The sequence below is a fragment of the Sander lucioperca genome, chromosome 11 (genome assembly GCF_008315115.2).
Source record: "Sander lucioperca isolate FBNREF2018 chromosome 11, SLUC_FBN_1.2, whole genome shotgun sequence".
NCBI classification, from domain to species: domain Eukaryota; kingdom Metazoa; phylum Chordata; class Actinopteri; order Perciformes; family Percidae; genus Sander; species Sander lucioperca.
In genome coordinates, this window is record NC_050183.1 from 18,156,458 (window position 1) to 18,183,138 (window position 26,681).

General features: G+C 40.2%; 1 protein-coding gene across 1 annotated transcript in view; it reads right to left on the minus strand.

The window, feature by feature from the left end:
* brinp3a.2 (bone morphogenetic protein/retinoic acid inducible neural-specific 3a, tandem duplicate 2) overlaps positions 1 to 26,681 on the minus strand; it is a 53,323-nt gene that overhangs the window by 2,983 nt on the left and 23,659 nt on the right. Inside the window, exons 3-7 of the mRNA XM_031282402.2 lie at positions 14,842 to 15,032; positions 12,696 to 12,886; positions 6,327 to 6,432; positions 5,867 to 6,103; positions 3,715 to 3,937 (exon numbers count right to left, since the gene is read on the minus strand). Of these exons, the coding sequence (XP_031138262.1) occupies positions 3,715 to 3,937; positions 5,867 to 6,103; positions 6,327 to 6,432; positions 12,696 to 12,886; positions 14,842 to 15,032 (948 nt within the window). The remainder of the gene's footprint in view (positions 1 to 3,714; positions 3,938 to 5,866; positions 6,104 to 6,326; positions 6,433 to 12,695; positions 12,887 to 14,841; positions 15,033 to 26,681) is intronic.

Consider the following 26,681-nt stretch of genomic DNA (forward strand, 5'->3'; position numbering starts at 1 on the left):
CTTTAAAGCGAGATACAGTAGAGCGGGAGAAAGTTGTCTTTGATCAGTTTGTGACATAAATATTAGAAGTGTGCTGTAGCCGTGGGGTGACTGACTCTCAGACATACATACTGTATAAATTCCCAATGTGGGCCAGAGTTCACTTTCTTGACTGTGATCCTTTCATGCCTCTCTTCCTCTTTGCTTGCTGAAGACAAGGAATGCACAGTACATACTGCTGTCTTTCCTTTCAGAAAAACAACCTTTTTCTTTGATGAGGGTGTATTGGGGTAAACTTTATGCTAATCTGAAAATGTTTGCTGGATAACATTTGGGGCATCCTTCCTCTGTATCACAATCATATTGTGTGCTTGGCAGTCGGAAGCAAGTCTGCGTTCATAAAATCACTGATTTGCATATTAAAACCCCCTAATGGAAAAAGGGAAATGATCCGAAAGGGCTCTTCCTTTTCATCACGCGCTACCTGTGGGCAAGGCATTTCACCTCCGACAGCTTTAGCAGAGCAAAGCTGTCGTCAAGACAAGATTGCAGCTGTACTGTTAGTTCCCTGGTGTGATTATGTACAGCCTTCCTGCTCTGTCCAACTCTCAGTCCAAACCACCGCTGTAACTTCTGTGCCACTTTTATAAGAAGCTTCCAAAACTGAAAATGAAATCAGACAAATATACAGTTGCTGGTTGTTTTTGTTGAAAAACCCAATAAAAACTACTCTCAGGCATTGATTCAAAGGATACTGAAGCTCTGTTTTTACCGATCATATTTTTTAATAAAGGCAAATCTCAGGGATGTAGAAAGGATTAAGGGACTTCTGGAGATTGGTGGACTTTATAATAAAAAAATATTGGATTCCATGACACAAGACCAATATGTACTTTAAAGTATAGAGCTTTGCTTGAAGTAATGTACAAAACTTGGCCAAAATGATGTGGAATTTTTTTGGATTACACCTAAATGTGATATTTGATGTCATTCTCAATCCACTGGCAGTAATATGCTGTTAGAACTCCACTCTGCTGGTTTCAGGCTTTCTATAAGATTTTGGAACCTGGCAGCAAGGATTTGCTCTCATTTAGCCACAAGCGCATCATTGAGGTCCAATGCTGATGTAGGGCAATAAGGCCTGGCTCACAGTCGGTGTTCCAGTTCATCCTAATGGTATTGGTTTGCGGTCAGGGCTCTTTCAAGTTATTCAACTCCAAATGGGGAGAACAAAAACATTCCTGGCTTTGTGCATTGTCATTGTCATTGTTTAGACCTGGCTTTGGGCATTGTCTGCTGAGTCTGTCCCCCAAACAGTAGCCACAACGTTGGAAACACAATGTTGTCTAAAATACCAAAACAAGCAGCCGCAAACCAAAATTAACCATATGTATGTGAAAAAGGGGTGTCCATATAGTTCTGGCCATATGGGCTATAAACTAGGGGTGTCACGATTGGATTTTCGATTTAAACATTTTCTTTTCATATTGTGGCATTTCAATGCCACAATAAGAGTGACTAGAAGGCAGAAAGGTCAAAACTAAAGCAAGAAAGAAAGCAAAAGCAATAAATATGAAGAAGGTAAAGGAAGAAAAGGCCAGTGTCATGATATGCAATAATCAGGCCTTCTTGTAATTTTTCCTCTGCACGAATCCATATAATTGAAACAGCGTGAGGCCGCAAAGATGGAATTGGTCTGATCTACTGAATCCCTTGACAAGTTAATTGAAAAGCTTTTCAACATTTTTTGAGTCAAATCTTAATTGCACTCTCTTAGTAGTCAAACAAAGATGAAATGACTCCTCCAGTGAAGCATTCAAGAACTTTGCATACATGAAAAAAATCCAGCACCCTTTCTTGAGAGAAGCCTACGCACAAGAAAGGCATTTACTAAGCTGATTAAAGCAGAAGTACAGAAAACATCACTTGAATGACAATGTGCATCATTACGCCTAATGGCTAAAGTCTGAGCACAAAGTATGCTGTGCAGTCTTATCATTACCCGGCTAATAAAAGCCAAGCTGACTGCTGCTTCGACTGGCTTATTCGCTCATAATTGTCAGCGCCGAGAAAAAGTAGCCCCCAGGAAGCAAAATCAATCACATATCTCTCATCTATCTCAAGTGCCTCAAACAGGATGTTAAAGAGAGGGTGAGGGTTTTTTCAAGAGCTTGTGTTTCTCTCCCAGGCAAAACTGACAAACATTGCATTCTCAATCTCTTTCCACTGAGTATGGAGACTTCTGTGAAGAGAGGAAAGAAAGGGAAAGCTTCATAGTAGACGCTGCGGTAATAACATAGATAAACACTGACTGGATGAGGCAGATGACGCTGCCACTCCTTTTCCTGGCAAGTGGGTGGGAATATCAGCTGCATAGATCAGTGATTAATGTATGTTTTGGCAATGTGGAGGAGAGGACGACACAGATTAGGAATGAAAGAGAGACTGGACATTGAACAGAGAGTACTGTATAGATTAATCTGCCGGTTGATTTATGTGTTGTGCTCTCTAGCATCACCACCATTACTTTGGAAGCTCAGTCGATCCGAGCACTGTGACTGACAGTAATGGTTGGATTCATCACTTCGGCAATCAGCCCCTCGGACGGAGGAAGGTAGCCTGAGTGAATGGGAATTGTATCCAGACTTAAAACATCAGTCTTAAATTCGAAAACTGTCCTCGCCAGCATTGGTCATACACTTAAAATGGCCTATGTGTATTTGTTTTACCGACAAGTGACATCGTGCTGGCATAATAAAAATGACTGTCCTTTCTCAGCAGCAAAGGCTGAAGGCACATGATGTTGTAATAACATCGAAAAAGTCACGGAGGAGATCCGAGTGGAACGTAGGTTGTGTAAAATGTCCAACTTTTTTTTTGCAAAACTGATTTTCTTTCAGTTTACGGTTTCCTTGAGGGCAGTATTAACCTAATTAACCAACTAGTTTTAGTTCCCTAAACTGACCCCTGACCACAATCTCTGATGCTGTGAAAGATATACAATTGTAAAAGTGGAATTTTCTTCTTTGCGGCCATGAAACCAATGCAGAGAATATGGTTTTAAAGGGATTTCATGGAGATAAAATCCAATGAAATGAGATGAAGATTTCATGAAGATTTCATGAAGCCCAATAAAGATTTAATGGAGCAAAGGCTTGTGGATTTCTGAAGTTGAAGTTTGGAGCAGCTGATAAAAGCAAAGTGAGCCAGACGTGTCTATAAAAAATGAACTGCATTTGGTTGAAAAGTTTTTTTACAGTAGATATCTGGCTTGTTTAATGGTATTTCACTGCATTTCAACATTTAGCAGGATGTACCCAATGTCTTGGCAAAAGCTGTACACAAGAGATTAAAATGAATCCTATACATATATTAAAGGGGTATTGCGAGGGTATCCAAATACAATGCCACCACAGCAACGGCAGCTTGTTTACTTCCACCGACATGCCGACATGATTAGTCTATAGGGAGAATGGCAGGCTATATCTGAATGTACTGCAGATTTGGGCAAAATGCCAGCAACCTCATGGGGGTATACATCAAACAGAAAGGAAAGAATATACAAAAAGAGAACTACAATAAAAGAAAAGACAGATTAAATGTAAAAATGTTGGCTGCGGGTTAACTCAGGATCAAAGTTAAAACAGATAAAGGCTTTGTCCAATTGTAAAAAAAAATATCAAACATACATAGTTATCATACACATGAGATGTGTATTTCAGCAGTTGTGCTCACCTTTCTCTTGGTAGGCGGACTTGGGGCTGTCGGTGACATCTTTTACTGAGACTAAAGAGCTTGAAGATCACTCTCTGGGCTCGTTTGGAGAGGACCCGCATGCTGTTCTCCAGCTGCTCATATCGCAACTGGAACAAGTTGTCCATCGACCACAAGTGTTGGATGCTTGACACGTTCAGGAAAATGTTCTGGGGCAGCCTCGCAAAGAATACCTTGAATTCATCTGTAACCACAGAAAAGACACATACATGGGGACATCTTATCATTTCCCATTTCATCATCAACACAGCAATACAGCATAATGCCATGGTTATTTCCAAGAGGATTGTTAGAATACGCTATCCTCTTTAATGCATGCAACATTAAATATTACCATGACAAATGTTAGTCCATTGATATCATATTATATAGTATGAGTTGTAACATTTTACTGCAACATAATGGACAACTGGCAAATAGTGTACCATGTTAACGGTAAATATATCTATGTGGCCTTAATTGGATTTTTTTCTGTTCTGTGTTTACAACATGTCTTGGCTGCTAACAAGAACACATTTTAAGTTCATGCTTGGCCTCCATTATAAACGTCCTGCTTTCATATAATATATTTACCAGTCAATGATGACCACCTGAAATACCTCGTAAATACAATGTGCCAATGTGATATTTTCTGACTTTACGACTCGACAGGTATCACCTCAACGCTCCATTAAACAATTGACCAGTGCACACTGGATTGTGGGATGCTATGAAACGCAGAGGATGCACCAGTTGTGTCCTCCAGTTTCAGGCGGAAGATGGCTGTATTTCTTACTTGCATTTGCAGGAGCCTTTGAAATTTGACAGACCTTGGCAGCCTATTCTATTCAGGCTAGAAATGTACATTTACCTGTAAATGTACCTTGAATTGAGACACAGCATCTGGCAGGTGGTGCTTTGAAAGGTCAGCTCAAACATGTTTCATTATGTTCAGTAAAGCAAAAGGAAACCAAAAGCATCTGGAATGACACTAAAGATGATGCAAGACATGAGAGGGTCCACTTGAAGCAGAAAGCAAGATGGTCATGTTTTATAGAGGGTAAGCTTTGCCTATGGGTCATAATTATTTCAGCTATATTTATTGTTTAAAAATGCAAAATATAGTATTACTACTGCAATCTATATCACTAGCATGACCATCATATTTATTTCCTTAAAGGTGAAGCTCCTTCATGCACGTTGCTTCTTTTAAATTGCACCATTGTTTTTTTTCGATATTTTAATTGAGTCAAAAATATGATGACTATTTTGTCCCTTTCATCACTTCTTGCAACAGCCACACATTGTAACAATGAGCTACAGTACTGAAAGTCCTGCCTAAAACAATAAGTAACTGTTTTGGATTTCTGATTCTGTTATGTCTGTTATGTTTTGTCAACATTTGGTTCAAGGTGAACAAAAGCATTGGTACTCAGGAGGAGTCACTTCTTGTGTTTTTCAGTTGTTAGACCACTTCTTGGCATCTTCGTCTGTAGATAAAGCAGCCAGCTAGAAATCTGTGCTATCTCTCACTGAAGGACACATTTATGACACTTGGGCATGTCTGCATTCTGGGCACGCTCATGCCCTTACTTCCCACCCAGCTATTAAAACATAAACTTTGAAAGTAATTGCACTTAGGGATATTTCAGCCAAATCTAAGGAGTGGAAAAAAGACAGCCAATTTGATTTCACCTGAGTAATAATCACCATGCAGGGTGACCGAGCACAGCAAAAATACCCAAACATTATGCTAAAAGCTTTAGCTCAAACTCTGTTTCCCTGGTGATATGAAAAGGTGGACAGGCAATGCATGGCTTTTATAGCTGATTAATCTTCTCTAGACATATTGTAAACTACCTGAGCGAAAGCTGTTGATTTTTTTTTTCATTCGGTCCTGTTGCACTGTTAATTTCCTTTATGAAGATAGTGTGACAGGACCTAGGATTCACAACCTAGCTATGATAGCTCACCTATACATTATAGAACAGGGAGGAACATACACATAGGAACCTCACTCAGAGCTTACTCCCTCTCATATGAATAATTTATATTCTAAAAGTTAGATTTTCCTACATTTTGGATGAGGCATGCAATTAGAAAAAATACATTATGTTCTAAAGGGATTTCTTACCCGATTCCTCAAACTCTTTATACAGCACCCCCCATGTCTCTGTGATCCTCTCCAGGCTCTCCTCCATGGCTTGGATGTCCATATAGGGACAGTTGCACTCTGGGAACTTGGGGTCACAATGGCACCAGCATTCGTTGTCCTTGCAGACAAAATCACCCTCTCCATTACAGGCTATGTAGCTGAGAGCAGCCTGCACAAAGCTTTCTCTCAAATAGTCTGGAAGAATCACCTGCAGGCCTATAAAACCAAGCTAGGTTTAGTACCATCATCAAACTGTGAACTTGGGGAGTGACAGTGAAAGTGCAGTGGCGATATATTGCTGGCTGAGCTAATAACTTACTTAATACAATCTATAAATCTAAATATTTGTATGCCAAATTGTTACTGCATATTCAGGATAATGTTGAATCTCTAAAACAGATCATGACAATCACAATAAAGTAGTACAATTCAGACAAACCTTGCAGCTGGACTTTATTTTCAGGACTCTGAACCAGCACGGAGCTAACAGAGTCGAGGTTGTCATAGTTACTGCATCCAAGAGGACCTGTGCGGGTCTCTGTCACCTGGGCAACAACAAAAAAGTTAATTTATAAATCCTCGACAGCCTCCATTTTAAAGAAACATGAAAGAAACATGCCATAAATTGCCTTCTCTGTTCTGTTCATGTAGTTTCTACATAATCGATTGTACTTGAGAATGGGAAAGAAAACTAGGGTAAGCTCATTTACACTCATTTATCTGCAAGAATGCTACACATTTCTTTTTTTATCTAGAGACTGATTGAAGACATTACGATTGACCTTTGCCACAAATCAGCTCCGGCAAAGCATCCTTTTTCACTTCATTTGCAAGAAGAGATCTTATTTTAGCGCTCTCCTTTTTGTTGCTCTGACACGGTGGAGAGCATCTAACTGATTCTCATTTTTCTCTCTTTGTGGTTGCGGGACACCATATTTTGTTCAGCGATTTGTCCTGGTCAGGCTTGTCAGAGGACAGTTGGTGTAAAGTGACAGATGGATGAGGCGAGACAATGAGGGTCAGTCGATCAGTAACACAATCATGGAGGGCTGAAGGGCTTGAGAACTCATATGAGGCCAGTGCTGCAGGGAAGTGAAAACGCACTACATCACTCTTTAATCAAAAGCCTAATCCAGAAGAAAGGGTTTTTTTGAGAGGAAGAATAAATATGCTGTGTGAATGAGAAAAGGAAAATGAAGATAATTTGAGAGCAATTCCTCAACAATAATATTCATATCACATTATAAATCCCTTGTTTCCCTCATGAGGGATTTTAATGCTGATATGTGAGGAAATGAGATACAACCCTGGGTTTCAGACCACATGCACATTCATTCCTTATAAGGAATTATTTGATATGCCATATGATATGCCATATGGCAAAACATTGAATGATGAGCAGATCATTCAATTTCCGCTTTTCATAGCAGTTGCTATTCAGTGTAGATACATTCTGGTATATTAAAAATACTTAATTGGACATTATTGGCCACCTGTATCTTGGTACATGGTTCTGGGAATGAAGTAAAACCAGGAGCTTTGTAAAAGATTTGCACCTTTCCTTTGTATATTTTCATTATTATGACGTGAACTTTTAGTCCAGGTGCTACAGTGCATACAAAATATTTCACTGACTCATTCAAACAGAAGAGTGGGAGCAAGACAAGCACAGGAAGAAGAAAGTTTCAATCATTGCCACATGCAGCGAATGTTTTTGTATTACAACTAACTTGTGCTCCTTTTAGCTCTAGTTTGGTCTCCACCAGCTTCTGAGAAATCTATCTTGCTGTACATCTTAAAATGTATTCACCAGCTAGCCACAAAATTTGACTGTCTTCCGTTTGGTGCTGGTCAGGAAATGGTGATAATTACTAGAAGTTTTTAGCCTGGATGCCAGCCGAACTTAGCACCGCCCACAACATTTGAGGTTGGGAAGTTTGGTCTGGACTTGATCCGTTGTGGAGCACATATGCTCCAACCAGAGCTGTTCGGACCAATCAAATTGTCAGGGCGGGCTTTATACGATGATGAACAGATGATCAACAGTAACGTAATCAACCACGTCACCAAAGAGCGCTTGGGTTGAATTCAGGGAATTGAGATGTGTGTGGATTCCTCGTCTGTTATAGAAGATATCTACAGCGCACTCATTTAAAATCCTTAACCGGCCTGTCTCAGCTCGACTCAAACCAGCTGATGGTGTCGCTGCGACTCAGCTGTTCAAGTCGCAGAGGCTGGTTTTAGAACGTAAGAGACGTCTCCTCTTTCAACAGCCAATAGAGAAGTCAGCTGGTAAAGTCAGCTATAAACTATAGAAATAAAATGATCAGCAATTTATTTTTATGTTACAACAGCTGTACGAAACGGAGCCTCAACGACCGCCCGAAAGCACGGTAACGTTATATGGTCAAGAGAAATAGAGAGTGACTGAAGAGAGGGAGCGCCCAGCGCCGTTAGAACAAAGCTGTGAATCAGAGAAATAAAACATGTTTTCGCCGATTCATCACTAGAAATGTAACTGTAGCAAGCATCTCACTTTTACTAACGTTATCCACATTCATATTTACACGAAACATGATATATCCAGCTTCAAAAAAGTCTAAAAGTCGGAAGTTAGGACGGAAGTGCAAAGAGTAGTTGCTATGGAGACGATACACCATCTCGTCTCGTCTCATTGGTGTTGAGTTCTGTTGACAGTTGAGTCAAAGCCGGTCTACGGAAAGCCTTTCCACTCCCTATTCAGCCCCATTGTACCAAATTTGGTTGCAGTTCCAACAGAGTTCCACTGGGGGTGATCGCAGGCGAGTGCAAAATAAATGGGACTCTATGTAGCTAGACGGCTAAATTTGTCTATTTCGCCTGATTGTCGTTGAGAAATCTCAGATTTTATTGTAGTTTTTGCAAGTTCAACATGGATTATAGGTCGAAAGTTGAATGAACTCAGTACTTTCTGTCTGTCCTTTTGATTTCTTACAGGTTGAGTCGTTGTTGCCCATAACACGCTAGCATTCTGCTAATAAATGTTGATTGGTCAGTGAAGGACTGATTATGATTGGAGATCCCACTTGACGGCATCCGAAGCAGAACTAGAATGTCAGAGTGAATATTTCGGCGTGGTCTTTATAACATTAACAAACCCTTTTCTAGCACGTGTATTGACAGGGAGAACCTTACTTGTTAGCTGTGTTGCTAATGCCTCGAGAGAAAAAAGGAAGCGACTCAGAGCTTGCCGTAAAGCAGTATCTTTGGCCGTATATGTGTATGACGTCATTGACATTTTAAAAGGCTTTAACCCTTGTGTTAACTATACGTTTATTTGACGTTTTGTATTGGCCTGGCGTTGAGCTTCGGGGTCCCCCCCCACCGGTTCGGGGGGAGCCCGAACGTCAATGCCAGGCCAATACAAAACGTCAAATAAACTGGACAGGTCACGGTGACCCGGAGGACAACACAACAGTTAAAAAAATCTAACACCCAGCAGTGTGTATTTTCTTAGCCTCCCCTTTCGAATGCAACATTCAAATTACTAGACAAAAAATTATATCCTGAGAAAAGTGTATTTTGATTATAGCTCCATAAAGTCCCATTCATTCTGCACTCGCCTGTGAGCGCCCCCTATATGGATCAAGAGTGGAACTGCAACCAGTTCAGAAGCCGGAAGTAACGAGAGAGTGAAACTTCTTCCCTTATTAGAAATTCTTTGATTGAGTTCCGTTGCTCTGATTGGTTGTAGGTCTATCCAATTCAGTGCAGAGGCACTTTCTTTCCAGGTTCGGTTGAAACACGCCCCATTATCACAGCCCAATGGAGCAGTATCAGACTCATATTCTGACTAGAATCTGAGTATGATGATTTCAGGCTAAGAAGTTTTAAGTCTTAAATTGTATTTGTTTGAGTCATATGTGGAAGCTTAAGTTTTTGTTTTTCTGCCTGAAATGTATTCTTGTGGCAGTTTTTGTTTTATTTTGTTGTCCTTATGCCATGAATATGCTGTTCAAATAAAAATTGGTTTGAGTGTGATCATAGAGTACATGAGGAAGTTAGCCATCTATCTATTCCGTGATAGTCCAAACAACAATCGCTTGAGTGAGACTGGGAACACAAAAATGTAGGCTATTTCTCTACCATAATGAGAACACAATACAATCGAGAGGCTGCCCACAAAATGAAAATATGAAACCAGAGATTCCTGCTGTGTCCTTGTTCAAGTGTGTCGCCTTGCTCATCACTGTGTGCACACACTGGCAAATATGGCCTGAGTGGGGATATAGTCATCGATTCAGTCTGTGAAATTCTCAATTGGTAACAAAAATGATCCCAGACGCTCTTGAACAACTGTAGTTATTACTCATTGTACAAACAAGCCAACCTGATCACAGACTCCGTGGCTTCTTCAAGAGAGCCCAAATTACCACAGCCAATCCCCAACACACCACAACAGTAAGATGCCTTTCCTCCAAAATGTGCTTCAATTTCCCCTTTGCATGGAGTCAAACGGGAGGGGTCTTTGCCTCACCAGCCCTTTCTCATTCATTCCTCAACTTCTTCGATTTCAAATTCATGCAGAGGAGTGCTTAGTTGTCTGTTCTGCTGCTGCGTGGGTCAACGCCCTGTGGAAATGATGCACGAGCGCGGAGGAATGTGTCGCTCCTTTGACTCACTTTCTACCAGTGACGGAGGTGAATCTCTCCTCTTTCCACTTCCTACCTGTCAGTTACGCCAGACGCCTTTAGAGCATGAAAGCACACACTCTCTCTTCTTCTCTTCCCCTCTGTAGCTACAGAAAAAAAAAAAAAACTAATTCCCAAGGAATGAAACAGACAAAAGCATCTGCCTCTGCACCTCTGATGCGCCCACCTTGGCTGCAAAAGAACCCTCACTGAACACAATGTAGTGAGAGGACAGAGCTTTGATATAAGTACAGGGAGTCTGATTCATGTTCTGCTACAGCAGAGAAAGCCACACTTTAAAAGCAGACTGCCGCTGTTTTCAGAGGTACGAAAAAGGCAGAAAGGAGGGTCATCATCTGCTATGTAGCCTCATTAACCCCATGCTGCCTGAAGGTGACAACCGGAGGCAGAAACCTGTCCGGACGCTGTGTTTCACAAGATTCATTTATCTTCCCCTCACCATATGTGTTCATCACGGAGCTTCCTCCAGACTGGATGTGTTCATGGTGGCCGAAGTTCACATCTCATCACAAGCAGGCTGATGAAAACTATCATCTTCCACTGTATTTTCATCACCGTTTTTTTTTTGTATTATAACAAGGAAATGTTTTTTACTTTGCAAATGACACCTGGAAAGCGCAAACTTTCTTTTTTTGTATTACAACTAACTTTCTTGAAACTTTGAGAAAGACCTTGGAATCTGTGATTGTTTCACAGTGTGTGCACTGTAGAGATGAATAGGTACACAGAGAGTCATTTTAAACTTATTAAAGACGTTATTTGTTTAGTAGTCTTCTTTTTTTTTTTAAGATTATTTTTTGGGCATTTTTAGGCCTTCATTTGACAGGACAGCCGAAGAAATGAAAGGGGAGAGAGAGGGGGAATAACATGCAGCAAAGGGCCGAGGTCGGAGTCGAACCCCGCAGCGCTGCGTTGAGGACTAAACCTCTGTATATGTGCACCCGCTCTACCAACTGAGCTATCTGGGCGCACTAGTAGTCTTCTTTTATACTATTTATCTTACTGACACTTCTTGCATGTCTTAACATTCTTTCTTGTTATTTGAGAAGATTTTGAGCTTTTATATTTAACATATGTATTGTTTATGTATTACCTGTTAGGAATTACATTGCTATTTTGTTATCAGAGACAAAAACAAAAATGGTCTCTTGAATCTTGAATCTCTGGATTGTGTCATTATGTCCATATAATTCCTGGTGGACTGCAGTGAAACACTAATTTACTGTACCGTAGTTGTTCTCCATACTCTGCTATTTACTAATTTGACAATGCCAAAGGCATCATTTATTGGAATCTTTCTGATATAGTTCTGATATAGTTAGTTTAGGACAGAATATCATATGGTATCACTTCCAGCTATGGTAATTGTGCTTTGTTCTCCTTTTAAAGAAGAATGTCATAAGAAGCTTCGCTGGGCAGCTTCCCATGTTAGCAGCTCCAGTTGGCAGTGAGACGTAAATCCTTCAACCCACCAATCATGTACTGAGATTTAGTGCATGCTCATCTTTACAATCAAAGCCAGGCTGCTACTTAATAACAAATGATAAAAGAGAAACAGGAGCACGGTCTAAGGTCTTATGTTTGTGATTCCTGGGTTTTTAGAATAAAGCACTTGCTCTCTGCTGCCGAAGAAAATACTCCCCGTAGCTGTAGAACATTTTCTTTAATCGGTCACTCCAATGTAATTTGAACAATTGTACTCTGCTTTATTAGATACAAATGTTGCCTAATTTAGCTTATTTGTTTATTTAAAGTCTAGGTGTTTAAATTCTGATTTTCAGAAAGTAAATGATCTCAGTTTGGATTGGTATTATCTACATAACATCATTTGAAAATGAGTATGGAAACACAGGGAAATATTTGCAGACATTTTAGTTTTGTACAAATATGAGAGAAGATACTGTATGAACAAAAGCAACAAAAGGTTGCCAAAGAAGTAGGAGAGACAGTAATCCACAAAGACTACCAGCCTTCTAGCTTTTTACCATCTTAGCTTTATAGCTAGCCTATGTCATTTGGAATGATGGACGTTTCAAGACGATTGACTCTTTAATAATCGATGCATTAGTCTGTGAATGTGCCCAAAGAAATCAACAATATAGAAACAAAGGCATTACCTTGATGGCAGTGGAGGCGATCTGGATGTGGTGCAGCTTGCGCAGAGTGCTCTCCCTGTCGATGAAATAGGAGGCAGCCAGCTGGTGCAGAGCTTCCAGAGTCACAGTGGAGGAGTTACCCGAGTAATCGCTCACCTCTGCTTTCTTACTCAGTTTCCTCTTGTCCACAAATAGCGTTAAGGCCTCTTCTCCTGCACAGAAACATAATATTTAAAAACAAAATGCTAGTTTTATTTTTTTAAGGGTTAGGGTGTGCACATTATCTATTACTATTAAGGGCTTCTCAAAGGCTGAGGTGCGCTACTCTAACAGAAAATCAAAGAGTTAATAATCTTAAGTGTTTAAGTGATTTTTGGTGTTGGTCTCTATCTTTTGTGCTATGCACTCATCGCTGATGTGTTAATGTGCTGCACTTCTAGCAAATCACTTGTAAATCAAAAAGTGTGCCAACTACTGTATGTCAGGCCTTTTCACTGATTTTCTGTAAATGAGGTTTGAGTGTCAGGCGTTTGCCACTCTTTTCAAGGCTGCTCACGATACCTTTTTTTTTTCTTTTGAATATATTCCAAATAATCTACAATTTAACACTTTGCCATACTTTTAAAACCTGCCCCCGGCTCTGCTCCAGGAGAAACACAGGAGCAGCCATACAGGAGCCTCTGAAGTACAAAGACACTTGACCACAATTAGGATAAGCCACATCATCCTGTATCAGTAGCCGCGGATCATAGCAATCAGCACTTCATAAGTATAGGGGCCACGGTGCAGCACACTCTTTGCTTGAGAGTCCCCAAGACACTGCACATCATATTCCTCATCATAATGCAGTGTTAATGCTTCAGGGCCATTTTCTGCCCACTGCCTTTTCCTCCTCAGCTGCTGAAGGGCACCCTCTTAATACCACAATCTATTTATTAATTTCATTAAGTCCATATGTTTCTCAACACAGAGGCAATCCATTCAGAACCACAGAGGCATATCTCTGGCAACAAGCCAAGTCAAACTCCTCATTCTCCTCTCTTCATACCACTAAGTGCTGGCTGGGAGCCAGAGTGAGGGGCTGCATCAGCTCAGGCAGCTGATAGGCTTGTATTATATGCAGCCACTCACACAGCCACAGCGACCTTTTCTAAGCCAGGAGTAAGGTCTAAAATAATTGACAAGTGTTGCTCTGTAAAAGCAAATCGGCTTTGCAAGACTTGCCTGGACCTCTCTCGCATTTTTTTTTCCTTCTTTTTTTCTTCACTCAGAGGACCATTAATGCTCATCCATTCATCACACTGCAGAAAACCAAAAATGGGGTGACTGTGACGGGGAGTGGCGGGTTTACAGTACACAGGCTTTTACATGTATTCATAAAATACATCTCTGAAGAGCGATATCTGTGCTGCCAGTGTCACATTATTTTGCTGTGATGTGTTATTCAGTTGCTTACTGTGACTGAGTTATTGTGCTATGTCCATCTGTTTTCCATATGCAACGCCTGGGGGACCAAACTCTAAAAGCTTTTATTAACACAACTTGTATACTTTACTAAAGCCTATATCATCTGGGAGGGAAGTAATTCCTAAAGCACATTTTTCCTCATACTGCAACATTGTAATACTAAGCTCTAAACTGAAAAACAACACTACTTCTCCTTCATTTCTGTGTCTTCAACCTTGTTTGCATACTTGCTGTATTCAGTTAGCCTGATCGTCATCTTTGTAGCCATTTTCGCAGGGTTGTCATTTTCAGTTTTCAGTCAGTTGAAACATTAGAAAAATCAACAAAAGGACAGTTTTCAACAATTACTCTAAATTATCAAACTGGCAACAGTTGATACAATCTGCCAGCAACGACATCAATTTCATCCAGGAAAATTTAGGGTTGCTCACTAACAATGAGAAGACCTCTTTTGTCTACGTCTGCCTGAAATCAAGGACCCATTGTTCCAGTGATCACGATGATTTTTTAATGTGCCTCAATTTCATACATGGTGAGCTAGAATGCAAAAAATTAAAGGGTGCATGCTTGTGTGAACAAACTAAATATTGGTGGAGTCTGTTTGGACAATTTATTCCAAGGGTTCAATTAGTTACCATAAAGATATCAAAACAATGTAATCTACCTATATCCGTTTAAGCTTAACAGTTTCTTTGTTTACCTCCCAGTGTAGCTGACAACAGGAAGTGAGTCCCATACTTCCTGATCAGATTGTCAGTGATCATCTGGGTGGTGGGCCTGCGGCCCAGCAGTCGAATGTTCCTGATGAACTCAGGAGTCAGAGGTAACGAAGATGCCAAGAAATCTCTCCTTTCCACTGCCAAGTTGTTCACCTTCCATCTCCCAAACTCCCTGGGGAAAAAAAACAAAACAAAACAACAAATATATATACACTGTATAGAGTGGAGTTTGGTTAACAGTGTGGTAAGGAAAAATAAAATAACAAGTCAATTTTTAAGTCCATTAAAAGAAAAGTCATACACATTTTAACAATCACTTATCAAGTAAAGTGTGTACCAAAAAAATGCCTCACATTGACTGGTTCCAGCCTTAATGTGGTTTCTCTCTTTTTATATGACAGTAAACTGAATATCTTTGGGTTTGGACTGTTGGTTGAATTAAACACGCAATGTAAAAACATTGCCTTGAGATCTTGACATTTTTTACTTTCCCAGAATTTTTGTAAATTGTATAAACTAAATGATTCATTAATCAGTCAACAATAATGATTAATTCAGAATGAGAATAATCATTATGGCAGCCCTAGTAGTACTAAGGTAGAGGGGTGAGCCTGCAGAGGGCAATTTCACCTTCTCTGCTTCTTATACTGTAGCGACATCATATAGGTACATCATTTGCCTAGGTAAGCAGAATAAATGACTAGAAGAGAGAGACAGTGAAAAGGAGAAAGAGAAAGTAGTGAATTTAATTCATTGTCACTCTGTGCTTTTGCAGTGTGAGGAATCCCTCAACCATGGCGACACAGCCTGAACCAAAGTCAAAGTGAATTGATGGAGAAAGAAAGAGAAAATGAGAAAAGAGAGAAAGCTAGTGAGAAGACAGAAGAAAAGAAAAAAACATCCAGAACAAAAACTGGTATCATTTGAAACCATGATTGTCACCTGGAACGGAAATGTGCTCCTGCTGCACAGCTGACAGATGCTTTCCTTAATAGCCCATCATGACAGTTATACATCGATATACATCGAAATGAATAAAGTACAAGGTGGTACAATAAATAGCCCCATTGCTCAAATAGAGAATGCATTCTGTAATGAGAGAGAAACAAAGTGGTAGCAAAAATGCCATACAAATGAGAGGAGTATGAACAAAATACCTTGTTGCCTTTTCATGTTCTTCTCTTTCCCTCTGACAACTAACACTGTATGTCTGACCCCAACAATAAGTGCATCTTATATGCTGTGCTTATATGAATATCATTGATAAGCCTTGGACATGTTAAAAATTGATTGCATCACATATTTGAAAGCGTTATTATATTAAAGGTCCTATGACATGCTGCGCATTTGGATGCTTTTATATAGGCCTCAGTGGTCCCCTAATACTGTATCTGAAGTCTCTTTCCCGATATTCTGCCTTGGTGCAGAATTACAGCCACTAGAGCCAGTCCCACAACGAGCTTTCCTTAGGCCGTGCCATTTCTGTGTCTGTAGCTTTAAATGCTATTGAGGAGGAGAGGGGGGGGGGGGGGGGCAAGGTGGAGGGTGGGGGTGTGGCCTTGACCAACTGCCATGCTTCGCTTGTTTGCAAGCCATGATGTCTCTCTCTTTCTCATGGGCGGGCCAAATTCTCTGGGCGGACAAAGCAGAGAAAGGGGAGGTAACCTTTTCCCTTATGATGTCATAAAGGTAAGATTCCAGATCGGCCCTTCTGAGCTTTCATTTTCTCAAAGGCAGAGCAGGATACCCAGGGCTCGGTTTACACCTATCGCCATTTCGAGCCACTGTGGGACCATAGGCAGGCTGGGGGAACTCATATTAATGTTAAAACAACTCATACAGTGAAATTGTCATGCCATGGGACCTTTAACACATCATCGTCATTGGCGGTCACTCGAAACGAGTATGACTGTCCTCTCCGTAGGGTCGTCTTCTAGTGGGTCTTTAGATGGCTGTACAGGCCAAAATGTGATCCATATATTTTGGTGCAGTGTGGGCAGGGGAAAGTGGAGGTGGTGAGTGGTAGAGGAGCATTTTTCTCTTTTCCCTTGCAGTGCTGTCGCTTTGTCTCTGCGACACAGCGGAGTTCAATTTCATGGCGCAAAGCTGCTTCCTGCACAGTTGTCTTCCAGCAACGCCAGTCCAAAATGATATGCTCCCAGTTGCTTACTGGAATTGTGAACTTCTTTAGGCTTAATATTGTCCTTGAAGCGTTTTTTTGGACCACCGGGGGCTCGCCGACCTTCCTTCAATTGGGAGTATAGGATCTGTTTGGGGAGACGAGTGTTTGACATGTGAATAACATGGCCAGTCCATCGATGTTGGTACGTCTGTCCTCCCAGTTGATCCTCAGAATCTTCCTTAAGTGTCTTTGATGATGTTGTTTCAGGGCTCTCAGGTGCCTGCTGTAGGTGGTCCATGACTCACACCCATACAGCAGGGTGGGGAGGACCACAGCTTTGTAGACCAGGAGTTCTGATTGGACCTTAGGTCTCTGTCTTCAAAGACTCTGTTCCTGAGTCTGGCGTATGCACCACTGGCACAATTCAGGCGATGGTTGATTTCAGAGTCGATGTCAGCTTTTGAGGAGAGGAGGCTGCCAAGGTAAGGGAAGTGGTCAACATTTTCAAGGACGATGTTGCATGCCTTAGTAAAGGCATTCAGGATGCCCTGGAGGTCTTCTGCGGAGTGTGCTACGATGGCGTTGACCTCCGCATACTGAAGCTCCATGATGGTGGTGTTCCTGATTTTGCTCTTGGCTTTAAACCTGTTAAGGTTGAAGAGCCGGCCATCAGTTCGGTATAGGATTGGAATTCCCTGTGGCAGCTCATCAATGAGGTGGAGTATGGTAGCAATAAAGATGGCACAGGGTGGGTACTATGATACACCCATGTGTTGACCCCTGTTGCTACTGTAAAAGGCCCAGACTCAGAGTCGCTGTTGCTGAGCACTGTGGCTGACAATTAACACAATGATAGCGCAGGCAGCAAGAAGGGAGCTGGATTTGAATAAACCTTTGTATACTGTTAAGGCAGGACTTTATTCCTGCTTATCTTCCTCTTACAGCTTTAAAGCTACCGTTATTTTCTACTTTCATGTAAAAACCTAAAACATACATTATGGAAGGTAAAAATAGATATGTCAAAGGCAACATGGTAGGCTGAACTGGAGCAATACTCAAGGACTGAAAGGATAGGGATGTTCAATCAATAAAGACCAACTTGGCACCCTGTACGCATTCTCTCTTATATATTTTGCAAAACATTTGCCCATAGAAAAGCTCTTTGAACTGATGTTGCACTTAGCAGTGCTTTGACTCATATACAATGTTATTCTACTACCAAAAACTTCAAGGAAGAGTGGAAGATATCTATGGGAAGTGTCCTTCACAGATACATTTGTGTACTGCTGACTTGCACTTCCACACTCAGCTTAACAGAGAGAGCATGCTATGAATTCAAATTAGACATACTTGTGTTTTGTTTGTCTGACATTTGGCAAAACAGTAGGTATTTTAGGTTGAGGATATTGGGTTAATATTGTGTTTGGAGAAAAGAGGTGTGCATGGCATCCTTCATCTGAATAGCTCTGCAAAGTCAAATAAGTAATCAATTAAGCTGATTTACTATTTTAGAATCTTAATATAATCCAGTTATTTGCTAAAAATAAAATCCTTATTTGTCAATTTGATTAAGAACAAGATTGATCGCAGACATTTAAATGGTAAACCACTATTTATTACTCTCTGATCAACATAATGTTGCATTAATGGCAGCTGCAATTGGAACACAAAGTACATTGGCACCTTCTCAATAAGGTTGATAGCAGAAAGTAACTAATTTTATTATTTTAGTTTTTATCCCAGACACTAATGACTGGAAATATCTGAAGAAGCCTCATGAGTGTAAACTAATCACTAAAGGAGAAAAGATAAACCTAAATCAGCAGCTTTTTCTTGGAGGTTGAGCCGAGAACAAAATAAAGGGAAAACACAACATTTTCCCAGTGCTAAAACGATACTTTTAAAACGGTGCCTGAACCGAAAGATTTAAATATATATATATATATATATATATATATTTTTTTTTTTTTATTTTTTTTTTTAAAGGAGCACCTTGTTCAATTGTATTTGTCTGTTCTGCATGTTCAAAAATATAAAACAATAAAAAGTTGATCTAAAAAAAAAGGAGCACAAAACGACAGTCGGCGACATTAAAGAATGGCTTGTTTATTGCTAAGGCCACAGGGTCAAAATTAAATGATTTATTAAAAATGTAATAATAACTTATAACAATAACTTTTTTCACCAGTAAATTCCTGTTAAATGACAAAAACAACCACTGGATGGGAAAAGGGTATTTTACAATATCTTTGAATGCAGCACAAGGCTGACGAGGCGAGTTTCAAGTGAACGCAACATCTGTGTTGTTTTTCAGACAACGGCAGCAGCAGACTTGTTGGAATCCTCTACAGTGAAATACAGTCACACTTTTACACCGTTTAGCTGTCAGCATTTTAACCGTGTTTACTCCAGCTGCTAGCTAACGGTAGGCTAACGTTACCTGCTGTTGAGTGTAGTGTTAACTAGCGTCACATGCGGCATTGTTTCAGTTGCCTCTAAAGTCCGTTTTCGGAGCATCAGAGAGAAGCGCAGGCATTAAAGTGGCACCTAAATAAGGCACCAAAATCCGCTTTGCTATTCCATCTGGTAGATAACGGCCGTTAAGGCCCCCCCCCCCCCCCCAATAGAAACTCTTCGGATCTACACAATTCACGTGGATGACTTTTTCCCATTCAAAATGGCGGTTTTTGCCAAAAAGCGACTAGTTTGCAGGTATGTTATGCAGCAGCTGTCAATGTGGTGCGCACAGCAAAAAAACGTGGACATCATACAAATTACAGTGCTTATTTTTTCGTAGCTTTTCGAACATATGGTTCATGAGAACAGGCTGTAAGAGTTGAGATACTACAGGAGTCAACAACTCTGCTAGCAGCTCTGCAAAGCCTCGGGAGAAATGCTAACGCTATGGCAACATGCTAACATGGCGCTAGTGGAAAAGTTGAGGGATGACCAACATGATTATAATTCATCCTGAGTGGGACATGAATGTCTGTACCAAATTTCATGTAAATCCACCCCACAGTCATGGAGACATTTCACTCAAAACAACAACTGTCAAACTCATGGTGGTGCTGGAGGAAAACAAAATAGGTTTTTGAAAAAACGTCATAGGAGAAATTTAAACCTTGACCTGCTGATTGCACTACAGTAAAGATCAGGGGATTTAGGATTAGGATTTATCTTCTTGTGACCATGCATGTCTGTACCAAAATCAATAGCAATATATCCAATAGTTGTAGAGATATGTCAGTCTGGACCAATTGAAAAACCGACATTCTATGCCACTAGCATGGCTAAAAATACAATGTAGGCAGTGAAAAAGGTAACAAAACTTGCCATCTACAACAGACTGATGGAGAGCTTAATGGGAACCATTACATCTGTTAAACAAAACATTTGAAGTGGCATAGACATTAACCTTGAAAAGGCTGTGCTCTTTTATATAATATAATATTTCTTGCTAACATGTTCTGTACCATGTGTATATGGATACAAAGCTTCAAACCCAGTGGTGGAATGTAACGAAGTACAAATACTTCGTACATTAGTTAAGTACATTTTTCACGTATCTGTACTTTACTTAAGTACAATCAATAGTGCATACTTTTGACTTTTACTTCGTTACATTTTGCAGCAATTATCTATACTTTCTACTCCACTACATTTCTACAACGTTCCGTTACATTTTCGTTACATTTTCTGATCAGTTTTTCCCCCTGCCAAAACGTCTTCCTGACCGTCACACATTTACAGTCCGCAGGGAAGCCTTCAGCAGCGACAGTCCAGCTCCCGGTGCCGCTCGCGATATTACGAATCCCACTATGGCCACGCCAAGACCCGCCCTTCAATAGCATTTATTGGCCAGGCGCGTACCGCTCCCGGTACCGCTGCTCCTGTTACTGCTGCTGCTCCCGATACTCTGCTTGGTCATATGTGAAGCATCCGTTCACATAGGGTTAATATACAACCCGTATATTTATCTTACAAACACTCCCGGTCCTTCTCAGCTGTAAAGCCACCATAGACAGTATATAAGAATGGACCAACAGATCCCGTTGCTCTGGACGGAGACCAGTGAAGGCCATTAGAAGCACTTTTCCGGTGAGCGCTGAGCGTTAACTGCGCAGACTCCAACTGAGAGAGACGACGTAAATGTGACGTGAGCAACCTGTCTGAAAGTCGTAAGTCTTCTGGTAGCTGTGCCAAGAGAAATCTCAATCATTCCCAATCTTGCAGAGACGGAGAGCGTAGATATATGTAAGGAGATTACATGGACACAGGCTAATTATTGCTAACTAAAATGCTAGTTAACATTAGTAATTAAACTTAAACAGCTAATGTAAGTCGAAACTGTCTGCAAGCTTCTCCTGTACTATACGGTAATTCCTCTACTATGCGACAGTAAGTCACGTGGTTATGACACAATCGTTAGCCTATTTTTACAAAAACGTCTGCTATGGAGCCATAACGTGAGGTACAAGGTAATGGAGCCTTTTATACATTGTCGTGTTTCTTTAGAAATAAACAACGGACAAATAAAGTCTTTAAATGCTTCAGATGTAAAGTTATTCGCTGTCAAAGTGACGTCAAAATGAATGGCAGTCAATGGAACGGTAATGGCGGGTGAGTGCTTATTAGCATCAAAATGGCGCCATAGGAGGTTCGGGTTGTGAGGAGACGCTTATCCCCGTGGAAGCCACGTACTTGTTGTCCAAGCCCGTGTGTTCTCACTAGATAAATGTGTGCAGCATTCACTGTCCCGTGGGAAATAATGCAAAGTTGAGCTTCATGCAGATCACCCTGATAGATAACCAGAATTGTAAGTCAGAATGTAAACTGGGCCACAGATGGTAAGCACAATTACATTAACCATAGGCCTACTGTTTTTTTTTAATTATTAGAATATAGACATTAGGGCTGAACGATTTTTGAAAATAATCTAATTGCGATTTTTTTCCCAAATATTGCGATTGCGATTCGATTATTTTTTTAAGCTTTGTCTTCTGTATTATTCAACAAAGACAAACAATAAATCATTTTATAGTATGAACAACACACAATTACACACTAGACAGTTAAAAAAGTAAAAATATAGTATATATATATACACACACACACACACACACACACACACACACACACACACACACACACAACAGTGTATTTTTTTTTACAGTGCACAGAGAGGAGCTGCCTCCAGCCCCTCCCCCTCATGAAGTTGCGTGCTGCCGTGTGCACTTGTTCAGAGAGGCTATCGTTACGTTAGCTAGTTGCTGGCGTTCTTGCCGTGGGATTAACTGTACTAATAAAACCGTTGAAACACCGCGGCCACGCTGCTGTGAAAGCTCCCCGAACGTCATTTATCAGAGTCTGGTTGTTACCCCTCTCAGTGGCAGCTCCTCCACTCCATATCTTTATAACGGAGCTAACCGCTAACCGGAGCTAACCGGAGCTAACCGGAGCTAACTGGAGCTAACCGCTAATCAGAGCTAGCTAATAGTTGCCAACCGAGCCTTCAGTTCTGCGTGTCTGTATCCATTAACTGCATGTATGGACTCGAACCAGAATAAAACCCTTCATTTTATTAAAATGGCTGTAAAAGTTTTAAACTACAACTCAGAGTTGTTTGAATGACAGAAATCAGCTCAAGGTACAGTGTAGCATTAGCGTGCTAAGTTGATGCTTTCTCTGCGGAGTGCAGACTGATTTGCTCTTGCGAGTCATGTGACCAAATCGCAGCCTTTGCGATTAGGAAATCGCGTTTTAACATATTGCGATATTATCGCAAATGCAATTAATTGTTCAGCCCTAATAGACATTAAGAGAATAAATCATTATGCAAGTACTTTTACTTTTAATACTTAAAGTACATTTAAAATCAGTTACTTTTTACTTTTACTTAAGTAGGGTTTTCATTGTTGTACTTTTACTTTTACTAAAGTAAATATATCTCTGGTTATTTGTACTTTTACTTAAGTACTGAGATTCAGTACTTCCTCCACCACTGTTCAAACCGCACAATAGTTGCCTGCACATGTACCCAGTAAACTGCAATGCCAGGTCGTTAAGCTCAGTACCTCCCACAGAAAAATTCGATGAACTAATTTTGATGAAAGTGCTTCCACTCGCCCCGAGCAGACAAAGCTACAAGTTGTACTCTGACTACGGCTAACCTGCTGTCATAACAAATTGGATAAAAGAACCAACGGCCAAACTCTTTATGACTAAGGCAGCACAAGATCAAAAATGCAAGGTCAAAATAGCTTGCTTTACTGAAAATATGCTCTCAGAAGTGGGCATTTAGCTCAGGAATTCCAAATACGTAGCTCTGCTTTGGGCTTGAAGGCCCTAACATATGATGTCATACCTGTCTTTACCTGTAGAAATTATTTCTAAGTATCTCAATTTTGGCTTAATTCACAAATAACATTGTTGGTGCTGCACCTTGATAGAATACCTACTGTTAGAGATATTACATATAAAGTTTAAGCACTTAATTAAAAGAGACTCCACATCAATACCAATGTTAAAATTCACATTTTCTATACAGCTTTTGCTCACATACAGTATGACGTCTGTGTCTTGACCTTTATCTTTTACTTTCCGGTTTTCAGAAACAATATTATTGAAATCAACTTGTTTTAGGCCATTAAAATGGCTAACAATGAAAGGGCAGGAGAGTGTGCGCACATCCAGGCCAGACTAAAAATACTTCACTGCAGAGCACAAAGGAGGTTTTATTAGTAACTATGAAATCGCACTAATATATACAATTTTTTCCAACAAAGTTTATAGAGTTCTTTTTATTTGCAGTGTACAGTGTTAACACTTTGACATTTCCTTTTAGAGGCTTAAATGACATACAAACCCAAGGGATATTTTGCTATCTAATTCTTTTAGTTTATTTGACTCCCAAAAACAGCTTACTTACAGTATGTGTCTAGAAAGTATTATGTTCTTCATAACATCTTGTGTTAGTAGAGGAAATGAGCCCTCATCTACATCAATAACCTAATTAGAAGAGCAGCAGGGCTCTTTCACTGTTTCATCAACATTTTGAGAAAGTAAGAATAACTCACATGTAGATAAAGGCAGTGTATTTATGTGTGGGTTGGTATTAATGTGAAATCATAATGCAGAGGGGAAATTAGCTAAGCAACCCACCTACAGAGAAATAACCTGTTTCAGCATCTGTAACTAGAACTAATTGTACTTGCAAAAACGAAGACTCAGTTTGAAGACCATAACTATCTTTGATGTTTAAAAAAGTACAAGTCTGATATTACGCCATAGGCGAGAATGTATTTATTTTTGCAAGCATTTTCCCTCCGTTGCAAATCTGCATAGCACTGAATGTATAAAGAGACAGTTATGAAGTCACGGACAGATATCAAAGCTGTAATTATAACAGATCAGTTGTGATTACTCTGAAATTTTCAAAAAAGTACGGTGCCAATTTTTCCTATCCGCATGGCACTGCCCCCAATTTACTCACATAATCACGCTTATATCAAAAGAAAGGAACGGGAAAAATGTTCCTCAGAGAGCCATCTGCCTTTTAAGATAGCACTCTGTTTGTTTAAAAAGTTTTTGGAATGGCTACATTCTGATACTTTTTAGAAAGCATCCAAAATAACCCTTTCTACGTGGGTATAAAACCACGAAGGAGCCAAGTAGAAATGAACATGATTAATTGTCTAGACTGAAGCATTGTTTTTGTCAGATTACATTGTGTGACAAGAAAATAAACAGTCAGTGAATTTATGTGAACTGCATCGTTCTATCAGTCAAACGTTGCACTTTTCTATCTCCAAAATAAAAGCTTCACTGCTGTAATCAGAATGGGTTGAGCAACCTTGGCTGCTGATGATGGATGGAGGGAGTGTGGCCTTTTGAAAGGGTATATATCACATTAAACCAGGAGTAATGAGGAAAGCTCAAACACCCAGATGTTTGAATGATACACAGTGTAAATCCCTGAGAACTTAAACTGCTGCACACACAAGTTAGAATAAGATGGTGGCATAGATCTGCAATACATCAATTCCAATTTCTGTTATGTAATCACGGACCAAGACACTGATTCGCACAATGTTAAGCAGAAACCGTAGGCAGAGCGTGGGAAGTAAACATAATGATTTTAAATGGATATGTGTTATCCTATGACCTTTTTGCTGATGCTGTAGTATTCAGACAAAGCCTTTGACTAATCTCTTGCTCAGATATATCTAGTGTAGCTATTAATCTTCACCTCATTTCATGCCATACAAATAAATGACCTCTTCAAATGGGACACTGTGTCTCTTGAGTTGTGCTTTGCAGCTTGCCGCAGCACGTTCTGTGGAAGAAGAGGAATACACAAGGAGGGCGCGCAAGAGAGAGAGGGGGGGGGGGGGGGGAGTAGAGAACAGGTATAGAAATAGTATTCGCAAATCCCCGCTGTCGTTCATTTCTTCAGTTATCGTTAAATGTGATAAGCTAGCCTCGTCTTATCTTAAACCCCTCGCTAGGCCAAATGGTTCATCCTGCGGGGAGAGGAGGAAATGAAATGGGTTTCACCACAGAGTTGACTTTCGGGGCTGCAATCCTCCCTACAACCAGCTAAGTCATTATTATTATCAATTCCGTTGGTCCTTTTCACCAAGGTACATCAGTTTCATCGGTTTAACACTTTGGATGCTATCATAGCCGAGTTGTTTCAGTTCTTTAATTTCCTCCAAATTCAAAGGCCCATTTTCTTCTTGGCTGGTTCATCATGTCGGCAAGTGGTGGAAATTAACCAGGTAGATTAACTAAAGTACTGTAAGTAAGTAAGTAAGTAGGTAAGTAAATAAGTAAGTAAGTAAGTAAGTAAGTAAAGTACAAGTGCCTCATAAATTGTGCTTGCTTATTTCTATTTTATGTTTCTTTCTACTTCTACTTCAGTGGGAAATATTCTACATTTTACCTCACTGTATTAACTTCACAGCTAGTTACTAATAACCATATACGTATAAGCTTACATACAATTGTTAAAGATTAAACCAGTGGTTGCCAACCTTTTTGGCTTTTGACACCAAACAAAAAGCAGTGTCTAGTTGGGATCATTTGTGTGTCATGAAGAATGATTTCCCTTTTCTCAGATTTTAATTTTAACAAATGTTAAGGTCCAAAGAGGTAAACTCATCCAATAGTTCACAAGAAAAGCAAAGATTGGAGAAAAGTCCAAAATATAAATACAAATTTGTTTAGCAGAACTTTCCTTCTTTCCTAACCCATTAATCATCTCACAACCCCCCAAATTTATCTTGTGACCCTTTGGATAGGGTCCAACCCCTGGGTTGGGAACCACTGGACTATACCCAACTGCATATAAAGTAGTTAAAATGAGCTACACCTTGAACAGCTACAACAGAAAATGTATGCATTGACGATTCAGTAGTCTGGCTCACCGGATGAACATTGCTGGGATAAAGTACCACCCAAGACGATTATGATTCGTTAAAAGAAATACAAACAATCCAGAGCGTTTTTTTCCCCCTATCCCAGAATAGTTAAGCGATGTTGCCAGACCATACTCCAGCGCTGACAGCATTATGGAGGTTTGACAAAAGAGAGACCAAGGCATCAATAACATGTTACAGGGCCCATTTTTCTGCAGGCAAAGTACTTTTACATGTGATATCTTAAATACATTGAGCTGATACTAGTTAAGTAGGA